The sequence below is a fragment of the Sminthopsis crassicaudata genome, chromosome 5 (genome assembly GCF_048593235.1).
Source record: "Sminthopsis crassicaudata isolate SCR6 chromosome 5, ASM4859323v1, whole genome shotgun sequence".
In the NCBI taxonomy this organism is placed as follows: domain Eukaryota; kingdom Metazoa; phylum Chordata; class Mammalia; order Dasyuromorphia; family Dasyuridae; genus Sminthopsis; species Sminthopsis crassicaudata.
This window is the reverse complement of record NC_133621.1, coordinates 146817691-146836761: the sequence shown is the minus strand read 5'-3', so window position 1 is coordinate 146836761 and position 19071 is coordinate 146817691. Positions and strand designations below refer to the sequence as shown.

The 19071-nt window shown below is 35.3% G+C and overlaps 1 protein-coding gene across 3 annotated transcripts in view; it reads right to left on the bottom strand.

The window, feature by feature from the left end:
• CCDC146 (coiled-coil domain containing 146) overlaps window positions 1–19071 on the bottom strand; it is a 168612-nt gene that overhangs the window by 3793 nt on the left and 145748 nt on the right. For all 3 annotated transcript variants that reach the window (XM_074268450.1, XM_074268451.1, XM_074268453.1), the window contains exons 16-17: window positions 7787–7912; window positions 5425–5562 (exon numbers count right to left, since the gene is read on the bottom strand). In XM_074268450.1, coding sequence (XP_074124551.1) covers window positions 5425–5562; window positions 7787–7912 — 264 coding nt within the window. The remainder of the gene's footprint in view (window positions 1–5424; window positions 5563–7786; window positions 7913–19071) is intronic.

Here is a 19071-nt window from a genome sequence, read left to right as displayed (position 1 = left end):
CCTTCATGTACCATAATTTACCCAACCATTCTCCAATTGATGGACATCCATTCATCTTCCAGTTTCTAGCCACTACAAAAAGAGCTGCCACAAATATTTTGGCACATATATGTCTCTTTCCGCTCTTTAGTATTTCTTTGGGATATAAGCCCAGTAGTAGCCTGCTGGATCAAAGGATATGCACAGTTTGATAACTTTTTGGGCATAGTTCCAGACTGCTCTCCAAAATGGCCGGATTCTTTCACAACTCCATCAGCAATGTATCAGTGTCCCAGTTTTCCCACATCCCCTCCAATACTCATCATTATTTGTTCCTGTCATCTTAGCCAATTTGACAGGTGTGTAGTGGTATCTCAGTTGTCTTAATTTGCATTTCTCTGATCAGTAGTAATTTGGAACACTCTTTCATATGAGTGGATATAGTTTCAATTTCATTATCTGAGAATTGTCTGTTCATATCCTTTGACCATTTATCAATTGGAGAATGGTTTGATTTCTTATAAATTAGAATCAATTCTCTATATATTTTGGAAATGAGATCTTTATCAGAACCTTTAACTATAAAAATATTTTCCCAATTTGTTACTTCCCTTCTAATCTTGTTTGAATTAGTATTGTTTGTACAGAAACTGTTTAGTTTAATGTAATCAAAGTCTTCTATTTTGTGATCAATAATGATCTCTAGTTCTCCTTGGGTCATAAATTCTTTCCTCCTTCACAGGTCTGAGAGGTAGACTATCTTCTGTTCCTCTAATCTATTTATGATCTCATTCTTTATGCCTAAATCATGGACCCATTTTGATCTGATCTTGTTATATGGTGTTAAGTGTGGATCCATATCTAATTTCTGGCATACTAATTTCCAGTTTTCTCAACAGTTTTTTTCAAATAATGAATTTTTATCCCTAATGTTTATATCTTTGGGTTTATCAAACACTAGATTGCTATAGTTGTACCCTTTTTTGTCCTTTGTACCTAATCTGTTCCACTGCTTGACCGGTCTATTTCTTAGCCAATACCAAATGGTTTTGGTGACTGCTGCTATATAATATAGCTTTAGATCAGGTATACCTAGACCACCTTCATCTGACTTTTTTTTCATTAATTCCCTTGAAATTCTCGACCTTTTATTCTTCCATATGAATTTTGTTGTTATTTTTTCTAGGTCATTGAAATAGTTTCTTGGGAGTCTGATTGGTATAGCACTAAATAAATTGATTAGTTTGGGGAGTATTGCCATCTTTATTATATTCATTTGCCCTATCCACGAGCATTGGATGTCTTTCCAATTATTTAAATCTGACTTTATTTTTGTGGCAAGTGTTTCGAAATTTTGCTCAAATAATTCCTGACTTTTCTTTGGTAGATGGATTCCCAAATATTTTATACTCTCAACATTTGTTTGGAATGGAATTTCTCTTTGTATCTCTTGCTGTTGCATTTTGTTGTTGATGTATAAAAATGCTGAGGATTTATGTGGATTTATTTTATATCCAGCAACTTTGCTAAAGTTGTGAATTATTTCTAATAACTTTTTATTAGAATCTCTGGGATTTTCTAAGTATACCATCATATCATCTGCAAAGAGTGACAGTTTGATTTCCTCATTACCTACTCTTATTCCTTTAATCTCTTTCTCGACTCTTATTGCCGAGGCTAACATTTCTAATACAATATTGAATAGTAATGGTGATAGTGGGCAACCTTGTTTCACTCCTGATCTTACTGGGAAAGGTTGCAGTTTATTTCTATTGCATATTATGCTTACTGAAGGTCTTAAATATATGCTCCTGATTATTCTAAGGAATAGTCCATTTATTCCTATACTCTTAAGCGTTTTTAGTAAGAATGGATGTTGGATTTTATCAAATGCTTTTTCTGCATCTATTGAGATGATCATATGGTTTTTATTAATTTGATTATTAATATGGTCAATTATACTAATAGTTTTCCTAATATCAAACCAGCCCTGCATTCCTGGTATAAATCCTACTTGATCATAGTGTATTATCCTGGGGATGATTTTCTGAAGTTTTTTGCTAATATTTTATTTAAGATTTTAGCATCAATATTCATCAAGGAGATTGGTCTATAGTTTTCTTTCTCAGTTTTCGATCTACCTGGTTTAGGTATCAGTACCATCAGACACATAATTTTCAATTTTCTCTCCTTAAACTTGCATTGTGTAACTGTATATAATTGTTTTGTACTTATCTGCAGTAGTGCATTGATATGTTTAAAAATCACCTCTCCAGAGGAAAACAAATACATGCATGAAACACTTTTAAATCCATATTATTAATATTTTCTCCATATTTTTATTAATTCTAAATAACCAGCCAAAACCAAATTGAATCTTGTTTTACAGTGTTTTCTAATTTTGAGGTAAAAATGCTCAACATAAAAAAAAATTAAAAATCAGCTCAGGAATCCTTTTGAGCTAAAGCCAGAATGCCTCTGCTAATCTGTGTATATGTTGTATATATTTCCCACTGAAATAAAATTCTTTAAGGCAGGGCTTATTTAACTTTAGCCTTTGTATTTTCAATACATTATCTTGCCATTAGAAGGTATGTAATAAATGTTTGTTGAATTAAATAGCAATGAATTGGGAGAGAGCCGTGTTATGTTCAGCCAAGAAAAAGCAAACTGGAATCCTGCCTGTATCCTCTACATCTCTCAGCCAATTGTATGGTTATATACTGTTGGTTGTAAATATTATTTATAAAAACATTTTTCCTAACTTCATCAGGAATGTCCTTGATGCATTTGTAGGCTCTTTCTTTTTTAAAAATGCCATTGCTGTTTAAAAATGTTTACATCACTTACATCACCACAGTATATCTTTCCCTTTCTTAGAGAGGCACATTATAAAGAATAAAAAAGAAAGGGAAAAAAATTCAACATCATATGCAGTGTTACCTACTCATCGATCCTCCCACAAAGATCTCCCAAAAGAGAGAAGGAAGTACATTCTCATGTCTCTTCTTTGATACCAAGTTTGATAATTATAATTTCTCAATTTAAGCTTTGTCTTATTGATGATGTCTACATTTACATTGTTGTGGTCATTGTGTGCATTCCACTCCTAGTTGTGCTTCCTTTACTTCATATCATTTCATATAATTTTTCTTATGCTTTTCTGTATTTTTCATATAACATTTTTTTTCTTCAATGTGGTTATTCCCCCAAATGATGGGCTTTTATTTTTTGTTTCCAGTTCTTTACTACTACAAAAAATGGTACTATAAATATTTTGGCAAAGTGTTTTTATTGCCCAAGTAGAGCATATCCACATAATTTAATTCAATTGTGGTTAACAGGGAGGTATACATAGATATTTCTGGGATCTCATAACCTTGTCCCATTCCTCATCTTTCTAATGGAGACTTTGATTCATGCTTGGAAAGGAGAAAAGAGTTTGGGACTAGGAGCTGACTCACTCTGATCTTTTCTGAGAAGGGATACTAGATTAGAATAATAGCTATCATTCCCTCTGAGTATTACTAATGTAGGGGAAACTATTTTTACATTCATTCTGCTTTTCTGGGTCTATCCCTTAATGAACAAGAAGTATTTCCAAAATATATCCCAAAGTCTTTACTCACTTTTCTCCAAATGAGAATACACAAAGACCATCCTAAATGGTGAACAGACAATACACAGAATGACTGAGCCTTTTCACTATGGTGATATATCTCAGCTGAGAGTTCCCAATTTCACTCAGGGAGAAATTCTGTGAAAATGTCTCATACAAACTAGAACTGAAGAACATGTTCTAGTGCCAGCTCCTTTACATGTCTGTTTCTTTCCAAAATGTCTCTCCCTCTAGTTCTGGAACCATGTGAGTCTTTTCTCAAAGCCAAGGGAAAATGTCTTTTTCCCCCAACCCTTTACCAGCTCCTCCCCTCTCACAAGCACAGAGATTTGAATAATTCATTCTCTTCTCCAATGAGGAGTTTTTTATGCAAATACACAAGCTTGAAAAACCTAAGGTTCCATGTGTATATGGGATATTTTTTTTTCATGGACTGTATAAATTGGAGTTGTATATATTTCTAGCAGTGAGATTTTGGGGTGAAGGGGTAAGAAGAGCATTTTGGCAAATTTCTTAACAACTTCCACAATCCCTCAAACACTGAATTTTACATTTTTTTGAGGACATTTTTTGATAATTTGCTGGTTGTGAGATGAAACTCAAAGTTATTTTGATTTGTACTTCTATAACCTGTGATTTGGAACAATCTTTCATATAATCGTTAATAATTAGGTAGATTATATTCACAGAGATTTTGTCAAGCTAGATCAACAGACACCAGTATTTTCTATAGTTTTCTTTTTTTCATTTTGGTAATAATAAGATTCTTTTTTTCCCAATTGGGCCTTTATTATAAGCCTCTTTCAGTTATTTTGAGAACTGATCCCTCATCCCCCTCAAAATGAGTCATTTCTAGGAAAGGCACGGCAGTTGTATCTTTCTGTTTGGTAAGGAAATCAAGAATTTGCTGGCTGAGGCAGTTTTTAGGATTTTTTGGTTTCCATGTGCTAGTAATTGATTTACATTCCTTAGGAAATGGTAATGATTTGTATCAGTGTTCATTATTTTATTCATTTCCTACTTTTCAAAGTCCCGAACTAATCTGATCCCAAGTATCCCTGACTTCTGAACCATCCTAAGGCAGAAAGTGAACTCAGAGCCTCACTCACTGTCTGGCTTAAAGACTGGCCAAGTCCAGGGAGCAGCTTCTTGCAAAAGCATCCCAGAGTCCCTTATAAAACAAGTTTATCTTAGATTCAGAGCTGGAAGATGTTTTAGAAATCACCAATACCAATTCCTTCATTTTACAGATGAGGAAACAGAGCTCAGAGAAGATTACATAATTTCCTCTGGTAGTATTGATAAGGAACCATGTGTCCTGGCTTCAAAGTCAATGTTCTTCCCATTGACCTCCTGCTACACCATAGCTTCAAGACCACTGTGCCTTAGCTGCTCAGGTGACAATGTTTTCCCTCTCTGCTTTTTGGTCCCACTTTAAAGATTCTGGTCCTAGTCCATATTGAAAGCTGATCAGCTCCCCTTGTTTAGAGCAATCAGCTGCTTTTTCAGCTTAGGAGTGTCCTCCTACATTTCCCTTGTTATCTCCCCCAGAGCATTCAGTTAAGCCAAATGGTTCTGTCTAAAAAATAAAAGGCTGATTGCTTTCAGCATTACCCAGTCCTTCCTCCAGATCTCTCTAAACCTCAGAGATAAGTCCTAGAACTTTTCCCATCACTAGAATTGTCTTGACAATGTCTAATAGCTATCTGTCAGAATGAGTACAATTTGTACTTCATAAACGGATGCCTTCTACCTTTAGGAGACTACAGTTTTATGAAAAAAACACACAGTGGCAACAAAACAAGATGGAGGACCTGAGAACTAACCTTTTTGGCCAAGAGAAGCGTATCTTGCTTGCAGGTCTCCGTTCTAGTGCGGAGTCTGTCTGTAAGTCGGGTGACCTGTTCAAAGATGAACTCCTTCTCCAGCAACTTCTCCTCTTTCTCAGCCAAATGGAATTCCAGCTAGTTTGTAAAAATGGAAAGAAGTCAGTCTAATGGGGCTACAGCTGCTGTGCAGAGCTGGAATCCTGTTACACATTACCCATTCTCCATAGTCCTGAAATGATGGGTTTTAGATGTATGGGGTGTGTGTAAATTTATCTATATGATTTTTTAAATACCCAATTACAGGGTATTTATATAAGTTATACCAGTTATAGGTAGACCCTAAGCTATGAATAAGTTGTTTTCTTAAATTTGAGAAATAATTTGGAATTTAAAATATATTTTATCATAGGAACAATGTCAATTAGCCCACAAGAGCCTATTGATACCTGAAGTAGAATCTGGACTTTCCAGAACTGAAAGGTTCTCAGAGATCATTTTGTCCAACATCTAACTGAAGAACAAATTTTTCTTTAAATCTCCCCAATAAGTGGTCACTCAGCATTGGATGACTACAGGTGACAGGAAACTCACCACCTATAGAAGGAGGCCATTTTTGTCTGGAAAGCTCTGATTGCTAGGAAGAATTGCCTCTCTGTGACTTTTATCCACCAGCTCTAGTTACTACTTGCCAGGATCTGACAGAACAGATCTAATCATGTTAAAGACCTCATGACAATCTTTCAAGCAGTTGAGCCTACTCACTATAATACAATATACACTATTCAAATACAAATACAAAATATATACAAATTGTACAGAATTAAAATTGCAGGTTGGCATTGTACTAATGGTTCTACAAAACACCACTGTATGTAATACAACCTTTAGGAAAAGTGCAATTTTTCAGCTGGGAAGCTAGTGGCTGAGTTCTCTCTGATCCTACAGAGATGGCAGACATTCAGGTAATGGTAGGCAGAGGCTTTAGAATGGTGGGGGCACAAAAATAGGGACACTTGGGTGAAGACTGGGACAGGGGCTGGGGCTGGGGTGGTGAATAGGAGTACAGAAGGCAATGAGTATGGAGTTTTATAGGGTAGAACATTTTGCTAGTGTAAACCTCCACAAATACTGTTTAGGTCTAGTCTGGTTCCCCATCATCCCCTTTCCTTCCTCCCTCAGGTTCCAAGGGAATCTGTTGCTTCCAAACAGGGTTTCTTTCTTCTCTGGGCAATAGTGTTGGAGAGAATGAAGTTTCACAGTTTCTCTCCTACTTTTCTGTTGCTAAAGCGATCACACAATCTTTTAGGATTTTTTACAGACTTGTTTTGGAACTACTACCAACAAGTAAGAAAAATGAATAATGAGAAATGAATATAAAGCTCTACTTTTTTTACTTCATGGATAGGGAAAATTATACATCTGAGTATTGAAAAGGCTGAGATTTTAAAAATAGGAGATTTCACTAGAGGACAAGGATTAGGGTGGAGATTCTTGGGTGAAGAGCAGGAGGAGCCTTGGGAATGGGATAGCAGGGCTGCAGAGATGGGATAGGATCCTGTTGGAGAAGATTAGCACTGGCAGGAAGATGCAGTAGTACTAAGAGGGGAGAGGAGAGGAAATTTATGGAGCTTTGGGAGTTTATTCTCTCTTCCTCTTTTTTCACCTATAGTCCTATCTTCTCAAAACCTACAGTAGACTGGTCCTGAGGTGAAGTGAGACTTACAGAGCGTGTGGGGTAGAGGAAGAAGGAAAAGAAAGGCAATTTCAAGCATCCAGGTGAGGAGAGAATGGGTTGCTAGGTCACTTGGTTCAGGATGCAGTGCAATACTTAAGAGAGTGTCTTTCATAAGGTATCTGTCATAAATTGAGAATTGGATAGAGTCACTGTATCTCATTAATTTCTACTCACACAACTTTTATGTTAATCATTTTTAAGGAACCATCTTTTCTGTCCATATCTCTGGCTCCAGATGCCCAGTGCAAACACTTCCTATTATAAGAAGAATTCTGCTTCAGTATCAACATTTGCTATTTTATTTTGTCCCATTCTATTGATATTTTTCCAGCAGAGGGGCAAACAAATTCAATGTTAGATGCCAAAGCTGTCCCTTTTGGCTGCCAAATAAATGTTCTTTGGCATCTTTAACACTATAGGATTTTAATTTTTATTGGCAAAAATTAAAAGCAGAATTTCTAATGAACTAGTTGAAGACAATTCAAATTCACATTACTAAGTTACATGGAAACAAGTATGATTACAAAAAAATTCAGGTGTGATATTATATAAATTAATATGAAACAGTATTATAATTATTTATGAAACATCTCTGATTAGCTAATATTCACAAGGATGAGTTACCTTATCTATCTTGGAGATCATTTCCTTCGGAGTCATATCTTTTCCCTTCAGGAGGCGAGCTCTATCTCCAGTAGGATCTACAAATTTTTTCTCCAGTAAGTTTATTTTGTCTGTACATTGTGAGAACTATTGAACAATAAAAGGAATTTTTATTTAAAAATTATATTTGTCCAGCAAATTTTTATAGTAATTCTTTTCTAATTGCAAGTAAGGACAAATTTTAATATTCATTTTTTAAAAGTTTGTAGTTCCAAAAAATTTTTTCCCTCTCTCCCTTCCCTTCCTCCTAAGATGGGAAGTATTGATAGAGGTTATATATGTTCAATCATGTAAAACTTATTTCCATATTAGTTATATTGTGACTCTATAGTTACAATATGAAAGAAGAAACAGACAAAAAAAAACTAAAAATACTATAATCAGATCCATATTTAGACTCCATCAGTTCTTTCTCTGGGAGTGGATAGCACTTTCCATAAGTCCTTCATAATTGTGTTGAATCACTGAATTTCTGAAAAGAGCTAAATCATTCATAGTTGATCATGACACAATGTTGTTGTTATTATATACAATGTATTTTATTTTTGTTTATTTTGTTAAACTTGCCCAACTACCTTTTAACCTGGTTCAGCCTATACTCAGGAGTTTTGTAGGCTCCTAGGAGGTGTGATTGACATTTTTCAATGTAAAGGACATAAAGATATCTAGAAAGACTTTTGTGAACTATGATGAGTGAAATGAGTGAGATGAGAAAAAAATTTATAAAATAATAATGTTGTAAAAATTAACAATCTTGAAAGACTTAAGAATTCTGATCAATGCAATGGCCAACTATGATTCCAGAAGACTGTTGACAAAGAGGCAATGAAATAATTATTAAGATTGAGACCTGTATTTTTGGTTATGCCCAATGTTGAGATTTTTTTGCTTGACTATGAATATTAGGATTTTGTTTTCAAACTTTTCTTTTTCTAGTGGGGAGGTGAAAGAAAAGGAAAAAAATGAGATCAAAAGAAAATAAATATTGTTAGTTGAAAAATAAAAATTTTAAAAAGAAAACACATGGCTGTCCTAATTTTCATCAGAAGCAGATAAATTTCATCCTAAGGTGCTCTAAGAACTGGAAGATATGGTTACTGAGCCACTGATGATGTTAGAAAAATTGTGAAGAATGGGAGCAGGACTAAAGAGAGGCAGCTGTCCCTTTCTCATAAAAGAGAAAACATTTTAAGTAAATATTCACTATGTCAGTTCCTGGTAAAAAAAAATCTAAAATGCATTATTTAAGATTGGATTTGAGCTTTTATAAAGTGAAATGGTGATGGTTTCATTAAGTCAATATATATATATTTTTAATCAAGAACATGAATTTATTAAAACAATGTCTTTTTTTTTTTTGGTAAAGTTTATTGCTGGGGGAATATTATAGAGTATACCTGTGTTTTGGTAAGGCATTTGGCATTCATGAAATTCATATGTATAAAACAGAGAAATGCAGGTTAGATAATAGTATGATTTGGTGATCTAAAAACTTTACACAATTGGACAAAAATGATGATGATCTATGGATTGATATCACCCTAGAAGGAAGTCTGTAGTGGAGTATCCCAGGGATTATTTCTGACACTATGGCATTCAACATTTCTACCAATGACTTGAGTAAAGGCACAGATGGTACGCTATTTTTCTTTTTTCCGAGGCAACTGGGGTTGAGTGACTTGCCCAGGGTCACACAGCTGGGAAGTGATAAGTGTCTGAGACCAGAGTTGAATTCATGGTCCTCCTGACTTCAGGGCTGGTGCTCTATCCACTGTGCCACCCAGTATGCCCTAGATGGTATAGATTTAAAAAACAAAACAAAACATGGATGACATAATGCTGAGAATGATAGATAATACTATAGCTCGTAGAATCCACATCCAAAACTAGGGTAGGTTAGAATAATGGACTGAATCTGATAATATTGCAATCAATTCTAGCAAATTTAAAATTTGTCAAGTACCCAAAAGAAATCTCAGAGGCTCTTATACTCTGATCTTATTTTACAAAGAGATGGTAAGCATCAGGGGTAGAATTTGAATCCAAGCCTTCTAAATCCAGTTAGTACTTTTTTTCAAGTAGCATATTGCCTCCCTTAGTATTTAAAAAAAACATTTTATGGCAAAGTATAGTTAGAGATTATATGGAAAAATACTTGAGGATTTTATTGGACTGCAAGCTCAAAGCAAGACTTAGTAGTTTTCCCTTGTAGTCAAAGCTAATGAAGATAGTCTTTTTTCATTAATATTTTATTTTTCCAAATTGCACATAAAGATAAATTTCAAAATTCATTTTTGTAAAATTTTGAGGTCCAAGTTTTTTCCTTCCTCCTTTGCCTCTTCTCTCCCCAAGACAGCAAACAGATTGTTATAGATTAAACATGTACAATCATTTTAAACATATTGCTATATTTGTCATGCTGTGAAAGAAAAATCAAACCAAAAGGGGAAAAAAACATTAGAAAGAAAAAGCAAACCAAAAAAGAAATTAAAATGATATACTTTAATCCCCATTAAGTCTCTATAATTATCCCTCTGGATGCAGATGGCATTTTCCATCCCAAGTCATAGTAGAATTGTCTTGAATTACTGCATTGCTGAGAAGAGCTAAGTCTTTCATAGTTAATCGTTACACAATCTTGTTGTTGCTATGCACAATGATCTCCTGGTTCTGCTCACTTCATTTAGCATTAGTTCATGTAAGTCTCTCCAAACCTCTCTGTATTCATCCTGCTGGTTATTTCTTACAGAGCAATAATATTCCACAACATTCATATACTATAACTTATTCAGCCATTTCCCAGTTGTTGGGTATCCATTCAGTTTCCAGTTTCTTGCCACTACAAAAAAAGCTTTTAAAAACACTTTTGCACATATGGGTTCTTTTCCCTTATTTAAGATCTCTTTGGGATATAGACCCAGTGGAGATATTACTGGATCACAGGGTATGCACAGTTTGATCGCCTTTTGAGAATCATTTCAAATTACTCTCCAGAATGGCTGGATCCATTCACAACTCCACTAACAATATATCAGTGTCCCAGTTTTCCCACATCCCCTCCAACATTCGTCATTATCTTTTCCTGTATTCTTAGCCAATCTGGGAGGTGACTAGTGATACCTCAGAGTTATTTTAATTTGTAATGCAGATGGTCTTGACAGAGGTACCATAGACATATGGAGAGAATGAGTCCAAGATGAGTTTCTCTGTCCCCTGACCTGATCAGTTCTCATTTTTAGGGCTGCTTGAGGATCTAACTACTACACTTTAGGAAAAACCTGTCAAATTAGAAGGTAGAGAAGAGGGTGACTAGATTGGTGAGAAGACCAAGGATTATAACTTAAGAAAATTTTAAGGAATGAGAGATATTTAGCTAAGAAGAAAACATACAGGAGATACAGGAGACATCACCACTGTTTTGAAGTATTTGAAAACTTGTACAGAAGAGGAAAAGATTAGACCTATTCTGCTTGTGGACATTTCACAGATGTAGCGTCTGGCTTATGGTAAGGGAAAAAATATCTTCACATTTAGAGTGAAATAGAATATCTCAGGAGTCAAGGGAGTCACTGGGCAGAGTTGTGATGTAAAATTTCTGGGAGATTTGTACTGATGACTTCAAAATGGGAAAGGCTAAATGATGGCTGCTGCTTTTTCTAATGGTGAGATTCTGGGTGGTTCTGATTCTCACCAGTGGGAATCAGGGAACATTGCAATAGAGAGATGGCACCTGAGCCTGAAGGTTTCAGTTAGCAAAAATGGGAGAAGGGAGAAGTGATAGAGAGTGTTCTAAAGTCCCTGATCTAAAGGAACTGCAAGGTATGGGGAAGAGGGTAGTGACTTCTAATCATGCTCATAACTCTGTTTTATTTACTGCTTTAAGATTTACAAAGTACTTTCACCATAACCCTAGAAGGTTAATATATATGCAGATAATGCAGACAACATGGGGGTCTCAAAAGTCTTAGTTCAGTATTAAGCTTTAATGACTTAAGAAGCATAAGTGCTACAAACTTCCAAAAATATTTGAAAAGATAATATTAAAAACATTGATATGTTTATTTAAATCCAATATTTGTTGTTGTTCACTCATGTCCAAGTCTTTGTGGCCTCATTTAGGATTTTCCTGGCAAAGATTTTAAAGTAGTTTTGCCATTTTTTTCTCCAATTCATTTTACAGAGGAGGAAACTGAGATAAATAGGGTTAAATGACATCTGCAATAAGGGTCACATAGTTGAGTATGTGAGGTTGAATTTGAACTCAGGGAGAAGAGCTTCCCTGCCTCCAAATCTGGCACTCTAACCATTGTGCAACCTAGTTGTTCTTCTGCCTTCATCCAATATACCATATTTTTATGCTATACTACATTGCTCTACTCAAACTTTGTAAAAATTTCCATTAGCTGTCCAGTGACTGAAAAAATTACATTTGCAGATTCTAGCCTTAAGATCATCCAAAGATTTTGTGGCTTAATGACAATTCTGATGCTACCCCACAACAAGAGACCTAAGGGAGATAGGTTAGGTGACTGAGGTGGCCAAATAAGGGGACTTTCTTTACATCATGAGAAAGTATCATTCAGAAATTATTCCACATACAATGAGCAAGGACAGTATGCCCTATCTTGTTAAAACTAAAAGCTGTAAAAAGTTATGTTTTGAAAATCACAAAATAAGTAAAGTAAAATTGTCATTAAACTTCCACATGATGAGTTTTTATATTTATATGTAGTACTTCTGAAGGTATTAAAGTTTAAGATTACACTAAGACTTTTGGGACATTCATCTGCATTTTACATGTAAAATTGTTGGTTAATTGCTAAGAATATCAGGAGAACCCATAAAGAGGAAAAAAGGTCTCAGAGGAACTAGCACCTGTGAGGCACCCATATACCAAATATGCTCTTTAAAACTCAGCATGCTTCTCCCTGACTCTGCCATGTATTGATGGGAGAGTGAATCATATGCTTTGTCCACTTTAGTGAAAAATCCCTCTAAAAAAACTTAATAAATCTAGCAGACTGATTATCAGTCAGGAATGGGGGGCAGGGAGGAGGTTTGGGAGATATGAGAAGGATTCTTGTGGAAGCCTGTGAACTTTAATATCAGAAACCCCCAAACGCTTGAAGTTAAATTTAGAGTGCTAGTTCTGGGAATCAGCTTAATAATAATAATCATCATCTACCATTTATATAGTCTACTGTATGTCATTTGATTCTCACAACAATCCAGGGAGAAAGGTGTTACTATGATCCTCATTGTACAAATGAGGAAATCGAAGCAAACAGAAGTTACCTGACATGCCCAGGGTCACACAGCTAGTAAGTATCTAAGGTGAGATTTGTCTCGGTGCTTTATCCATTGAACTACTTAGCTACCTACCACTATAAATGGGGAATAGAAGAGTGTGTTATATATAAATAAGGAAAAGAGGCTCAGCAAGATTTATAAAAGAAGAAACTAATGTTCAGAAAGGTGTCATTACACATAGCTAATAAATATCAACGTCAGGATTTGCAATCAAATATCCTGATTCCAAGTCCAGGAGTCTTTGGAATGTATCAAATTACCACAAGAAACCAGTGACTGGTTCACCCTCATCCTTATCTCTTCCTCTCCCTTTCCCTTTCTGTTTCCTTCTCTCTCTCTACTCCTCTCCCTCTCTGTCTCCCTCTCTCTCCCCCCTCTTCTTCTCCCTCTCCCTTTCCCCTTTTCCCCCTTTATATCTGTCTGTCTCTCCTTCCCCTTTCTTTTTCTTTTTCTTTCTCTCTTTTTTGTCTTCATCCTTTCCTCTCTCTTCCTTTCTCCTCTTTCTCCTCTTCTCCTCTCTGATTGTAGATGTATTTTTCTATCCCTATAGTTATATTTTGTGACTAAGTAAGCTCCCTCTTCAATCTCTTCCCTTCTCCCTTTCTGTCCCTCTTGCTCTATTTTTTCCTCCTTTCCTTTCCCTACTCCAGCCTTTCCTTCATTAATCATCATATTTATAAACACTGGATCTCTGATTTTCACCAGGAAAAACCTGGCAAAGGAAACTGCGAACTACTATAACATCTTCTCTGCCATCAAGTCTTAGAGCACGGCCCAAGTGCAGGTCACCTGCCCAGAGATCACACAGCCAGAATGTGTTAGAAGTTGGCCTCCAGATCTTTCTGATTCCAAGGCCAGCTCTCTATCCATTATACCACTCATTGACCCGAATTCATCATAATAGGGAATTGAAATATGTTTTAAAATACCATATTTATTGAATTAACTTGTTTCTTTTGTATTTTTAACATTAAAAAATTGGATCTCCTTATCTTGCCTAGAAAAATGCAGTGTGGAGAGTAACTCATTGACTAAGATCCCATATACTGATTCCTCCTGAAGCTTTCACCTGCTCTAACTTGGTTTAGTACATCCTTCCTTAGGCAATCCCATGGTCCTCGGGAGCTTCTGCTGCTCTGCTAAATTTAGTATAGACACCTGATCAGCACAACCAATCCATTATAACTCAGAACTACTGAGCTGAAGAGATGAGGCAGCCTCTGGTTCCCTGGAGCTGGGATTAAGTGCCTGTGCCAGGATTCCTGGCTCTCTTTTTAACTTCTAAAAGCAGGTAAATTTAATCTTTTATAGGTTACAGCAAATTTAAAAAAAAAACAACCTAAATTAAGAGCTTTCTATTTTTCTATGTTCCCCTTTTTTTTGGGCTCACAATAAGTATTTAATAAATACTTGTGAGTGGACTAGTGAGTGAGAGGGAGACAGAAGGGGAGAACAGAGAGAGGGGAAGTGAAAGAGGGAAAGGGGAAGAGAGAGGGAGAGAAAGAGGGAGAAGGAGAGACAAGGAGAAGGGGAAAGAGAGAGGGGGGAGAAAGGAAGGGAGGGGGAAGAAGGGAGGAAGGAGGAAGAGGGAGGGACAAAGAGTGAGAGAGTGAGAACTAGTCCCACTCTTATATACCAAAATTTTCTTTTAAACTAAAGTACAATCTAAGTTACATCCCTCTATTAGTAGAAGTAAATGAAGCATTTATCATGAAGCAACCATGATATTCCTTGGACTGGATTGCTTGAGGATTAAAATCTGTTTTGAAACAAATCTTATAAAAACAACATAAATCTTTAAGGTTTTTTGTTTTGTTTTTAATTAAAATGTTACACCTAAGTATACAGCTTTGTAATTAAATACTGGAACAAATAATAGAATAAGGCAAGGAATTAGCATGATTATTTGAAGAGTCAAAAATAAGTTGAATTAAGATATTTTCCTTTGCCTTTAAAGGTAGGCAACCCTGGTTAGGGTGGACAACCAGTTAATTAAGTTTCATTTTGAAGAAGTTTTCTATTTAAAAGCTTAACACAGACTCTGGCTGAATTTGTCCAACAATACATTTCATTTTGTATGCAAATGAATATTGGAAGGCTCACAATGGTAATGGATGTATATTGTGAATGAATGAATTCATTGCTTTTATTATTTAGCCACTGAATTTCAAAGCCATTCCTATTTAATTTAGGATCACTGTTTTCATTCATTAAATAAGAGTATTTAATAACTACTGTAGAAGTATTTTATTTTGTAATTTTCCAGTTTCATGTTTCTATGAACAATGTTAGTACTCAGAATCAAGACAAAAAATTTTTTCCATCTTGTTCCTAAGTACTAATAATGTCTATTTGAAGTATTGATTTCGGGAATTCAAAGGCTTAAAGGTAATCCATGTAAAAGTTCTATTTTATTGGGTGTAGTAGGAGTTGGAGCAGGACTGTGGTACTTGCTATTGCCAAGTCCACCTAATATCCTAAGATAGGTAGACAGTCTGTCAGTGATTTCTATGCTTCCATTCAAGTATAAATAAATCAGAGACTTTTAAAGGTGCATTTCAAGCAAACATTTTAAGTAGGGATAAGCAAACCAGAGCAAGAGTTGCTGAGGCAGAAGTTTTTGCGAAGAGATAATTTATTTTTGGCAAATAGTATGATACAATGCCAGCAGCATACAGACTTCTTAGAAAACCACAAATTAACATTTTTTGATGTTATATTTTAATGTATTTTGCTAAGCATTTCCCAATTATATTTTAATCTGGTTCAGTAGCACTCCCTGTTTAGGGTTCAATATTTGAGATACAGTAGATGGAATTTTGAAATTAGACCTAGAATTATAAGAGCTAGGTAGGAGTACCAACTCTGATCCTTATGCATTGTGTGACAAAGGCAAAGCACTTAACTTTCTAAATCTCAGTTTTATTATCAATAAAGCAGGGCTAATCATACATAGAGTACCTGCTTAGTAAGATTGCTGTGAGCTTCAAATGAGATAATGTCTCTAAAATGATTTGTATACATTTTAAAAGTTTTATAAATACAGATAATTATTATCAGCTTCCTGCCTGCAATGACCTTTATTTTCTGGGATGGTGCTTGAATCACAACCACATCCAGACTGATAAGTTTGGCTTATGATCCCTTCTCCCTGAGCACCTGCCCATCTTTTGAGTTTTAGACAGGCACTATTTTGTTAGCAGAAAGTCTTCAAGAGACTTGAGACATGCAGATGATGGTGAATAGATACCAAAGTTCCCTGTTCAAGTCTAGAAGCCTAATGGACCAGGTAGCAAGGAGGATTTCCTGCCTTAATGAGACCAGGGTTGCCTTGAAGGCAAATTCTTGTCATCTATAATGAGTCAATATTTATGTAGTCTTTTACATTTCTCACTATTAAATTTCATCTAATTTAATCAAACCAATTTTCTAATCTGTTGAAATTGTTTTTTGTTGAATTTGATTTATGATTACTTTTATGATTACTTTGAAATTATAAAGCAGTCCCTTAAGAGATTCACAATTTCACATATAATCCTCTTCTCTATAAAAAAAATTTTGATACTTTTTTGAGTAATCAACTTCAGTTAATAACTTCAGAAATGAATTATAAAAAATTATAAAATAGAATGCTGAGCTCTGTGAGGGGAAGGGCTTTTCCCATTTTTTGTATCACTAATACTTAACAGTATATTTCTAATGATATGGGCATCTCCTGGTGGAGGGCCCTGAAACCACCTGGCTTTGGGAATGGCAAAGTTGGAAATGATATATTTCTTCCTCTAGGTTATCCTGCCCCAATTTAAGCTACAAATATTACTGGATGTCAGATAACAGTCTGGTCAGGGGCAGCAGAGTTTCTGAGGCTAAAGAGTAACAATAATGAGGTGCTTAAAGTTGACACAAATGCAGAACTAAACACCTCTGGAAGGTTCTCTCCATCTTTCTTTTCCTATCCCCAAATCCCCACCTCTGCCCAGAGAATCATGGGCACTAACTACACCTGCACACAATCAGTACCAGACCACTCCTCAACTCTACCTCCAAGCCATAAAATTAGCAAATCAATGACATCAAACATCTGGTTTCTCTAACTTTTCCCCATAAATTTATCTTTCCTGCTCCTGATTCTTTACTAACTTCTTTTAGAATTTAGCCCCTTTATTTGGCATTCCAATTACAATAAACTTTGACCTTCGGATATCAAATTTTTGGGGGTCCCCCAAACACACAGAATTTACTTAATAAGTGCTTCTTGAATGATTAAATTAAAAAGGGATGCAGAGTAAACATGGGCAAAGTGAAGTAATCAGAATGAAGAAATCAACATATGCAATGATAACCATGTAAATTGGATAATAAAACAAAAATGAACTCTGTATAATTGAAATGACCAAGCTTGGCCTCCAAGCAAAGATGAAAAAGGTACTTTCTTTCTTTCTTTGCATAAACTGTCAAACATAATCATGGTGGTGTTTGGTTTACTGAACTGTTCTTCTTTTTAAAAATCATTATTAAAAGACAAGACTTGCAGGGGAAGGTGGAACAAGATGAGTCATGGAAAGGTGCTTAACATTTACTATATGCGAATAAATAATATATAAAAACAGAAACAAACAGCAACACTAATTGTGATAAAAATACCTTTTTCAACATTCTCCCTCCTTCAACTCTTTAAAAAACCTCAACAACAACAACAACAACAAAAAAAGCCAAAAAACCCCCCAAAAACCAACCCCCAAACAAAAAAAGATTGTTTGGAATACTGATTGTTCTCCATTTTAATGGCTTTTTCTGATAACTTTCTCTCATTTGCAGTTTGATAATCAGGTCATCTATACCTTTACCCCAGTCACTGCTAAAAGAATTTTGTATCTTTCCTGTTGTAGTTTTCAGCTTAAAGGACTTTTAGTTAAATTGGCATGACTGTCTCTGGCCTGGATCCCATTATTCCTGTATTTTACCTGTGATCCAGAAATCCAAATTATTTTCTAAGATACCATGAATTTTTATTGAACGTTTATTTCAAAAATCTTTTGAAATCCTTGCCTTTGTTCAAAAATAGCATTGAAAACACCATCTGTGCTTTCAAGGTCTTAGTTTCTTGCTCTAGAATTCATAATTGTCAGCAAAAAGGTTTTTTTTTCCCCTAATATATTCAACTCACCCTGTTCATTCTATACTTTTTTTTACCCTGACCCTCCTCAAAAGTATTTTGCTACTGAGTAACCCCTCCCTCAATATGCCCTCTCTTTTATCACCCTCTGCCCCTTCCCATAACCCCTTTCCCTCCTACTTTCCTTCAGGGTAAAATAGATTTCTATACCCCTATTGAGTATGTATGTTATTTCCTCTTTGAGCCAATTCTGATGAAAGTAAGGTCCACTACCTCCTCCTTTCCTCCTCTTCCCTTGCATTGTAAATGCTTTTTCTTGCCTCTTTAATAGCTGATAATTTGTCATCTCTTTCCCATTCTCCTAGTACATTCCTCTCTCACCCCTTAATTGTATATTTTTAGATGTTATCCCTTCATAATCAACTCACACCTGTGTGCTCTATCTACCCTCCTAACTCTCTCTAATGAGAAAGTTTTTATGAATTACAAGTATCATCTTCTCATGTAGGAATGTAAACAAATAAATGTTAAATCCCTTATGATATTCCTTTTCTGATTACCGCCTTATGCTTCTCTTGAATCTTGTATTTGAAATTTAAATTTTCTCTTCAGTTCTGTTCGGTTCATCACAAACACTTGAAAGTCCTCTATTTCAGTGAATATCCATCTTTTCTCCTGAAGAATTATATTCAGTTTTGCTGGGAAGATGATTCTTGATTGTAATCCTAGCCCCAGTACTATCAGGAATATCATATTCCAATTCTTTGATGTAGAAGCTGTTAAATCTTTTTATCCTGTGGCTCCACTATACTTGAATTGT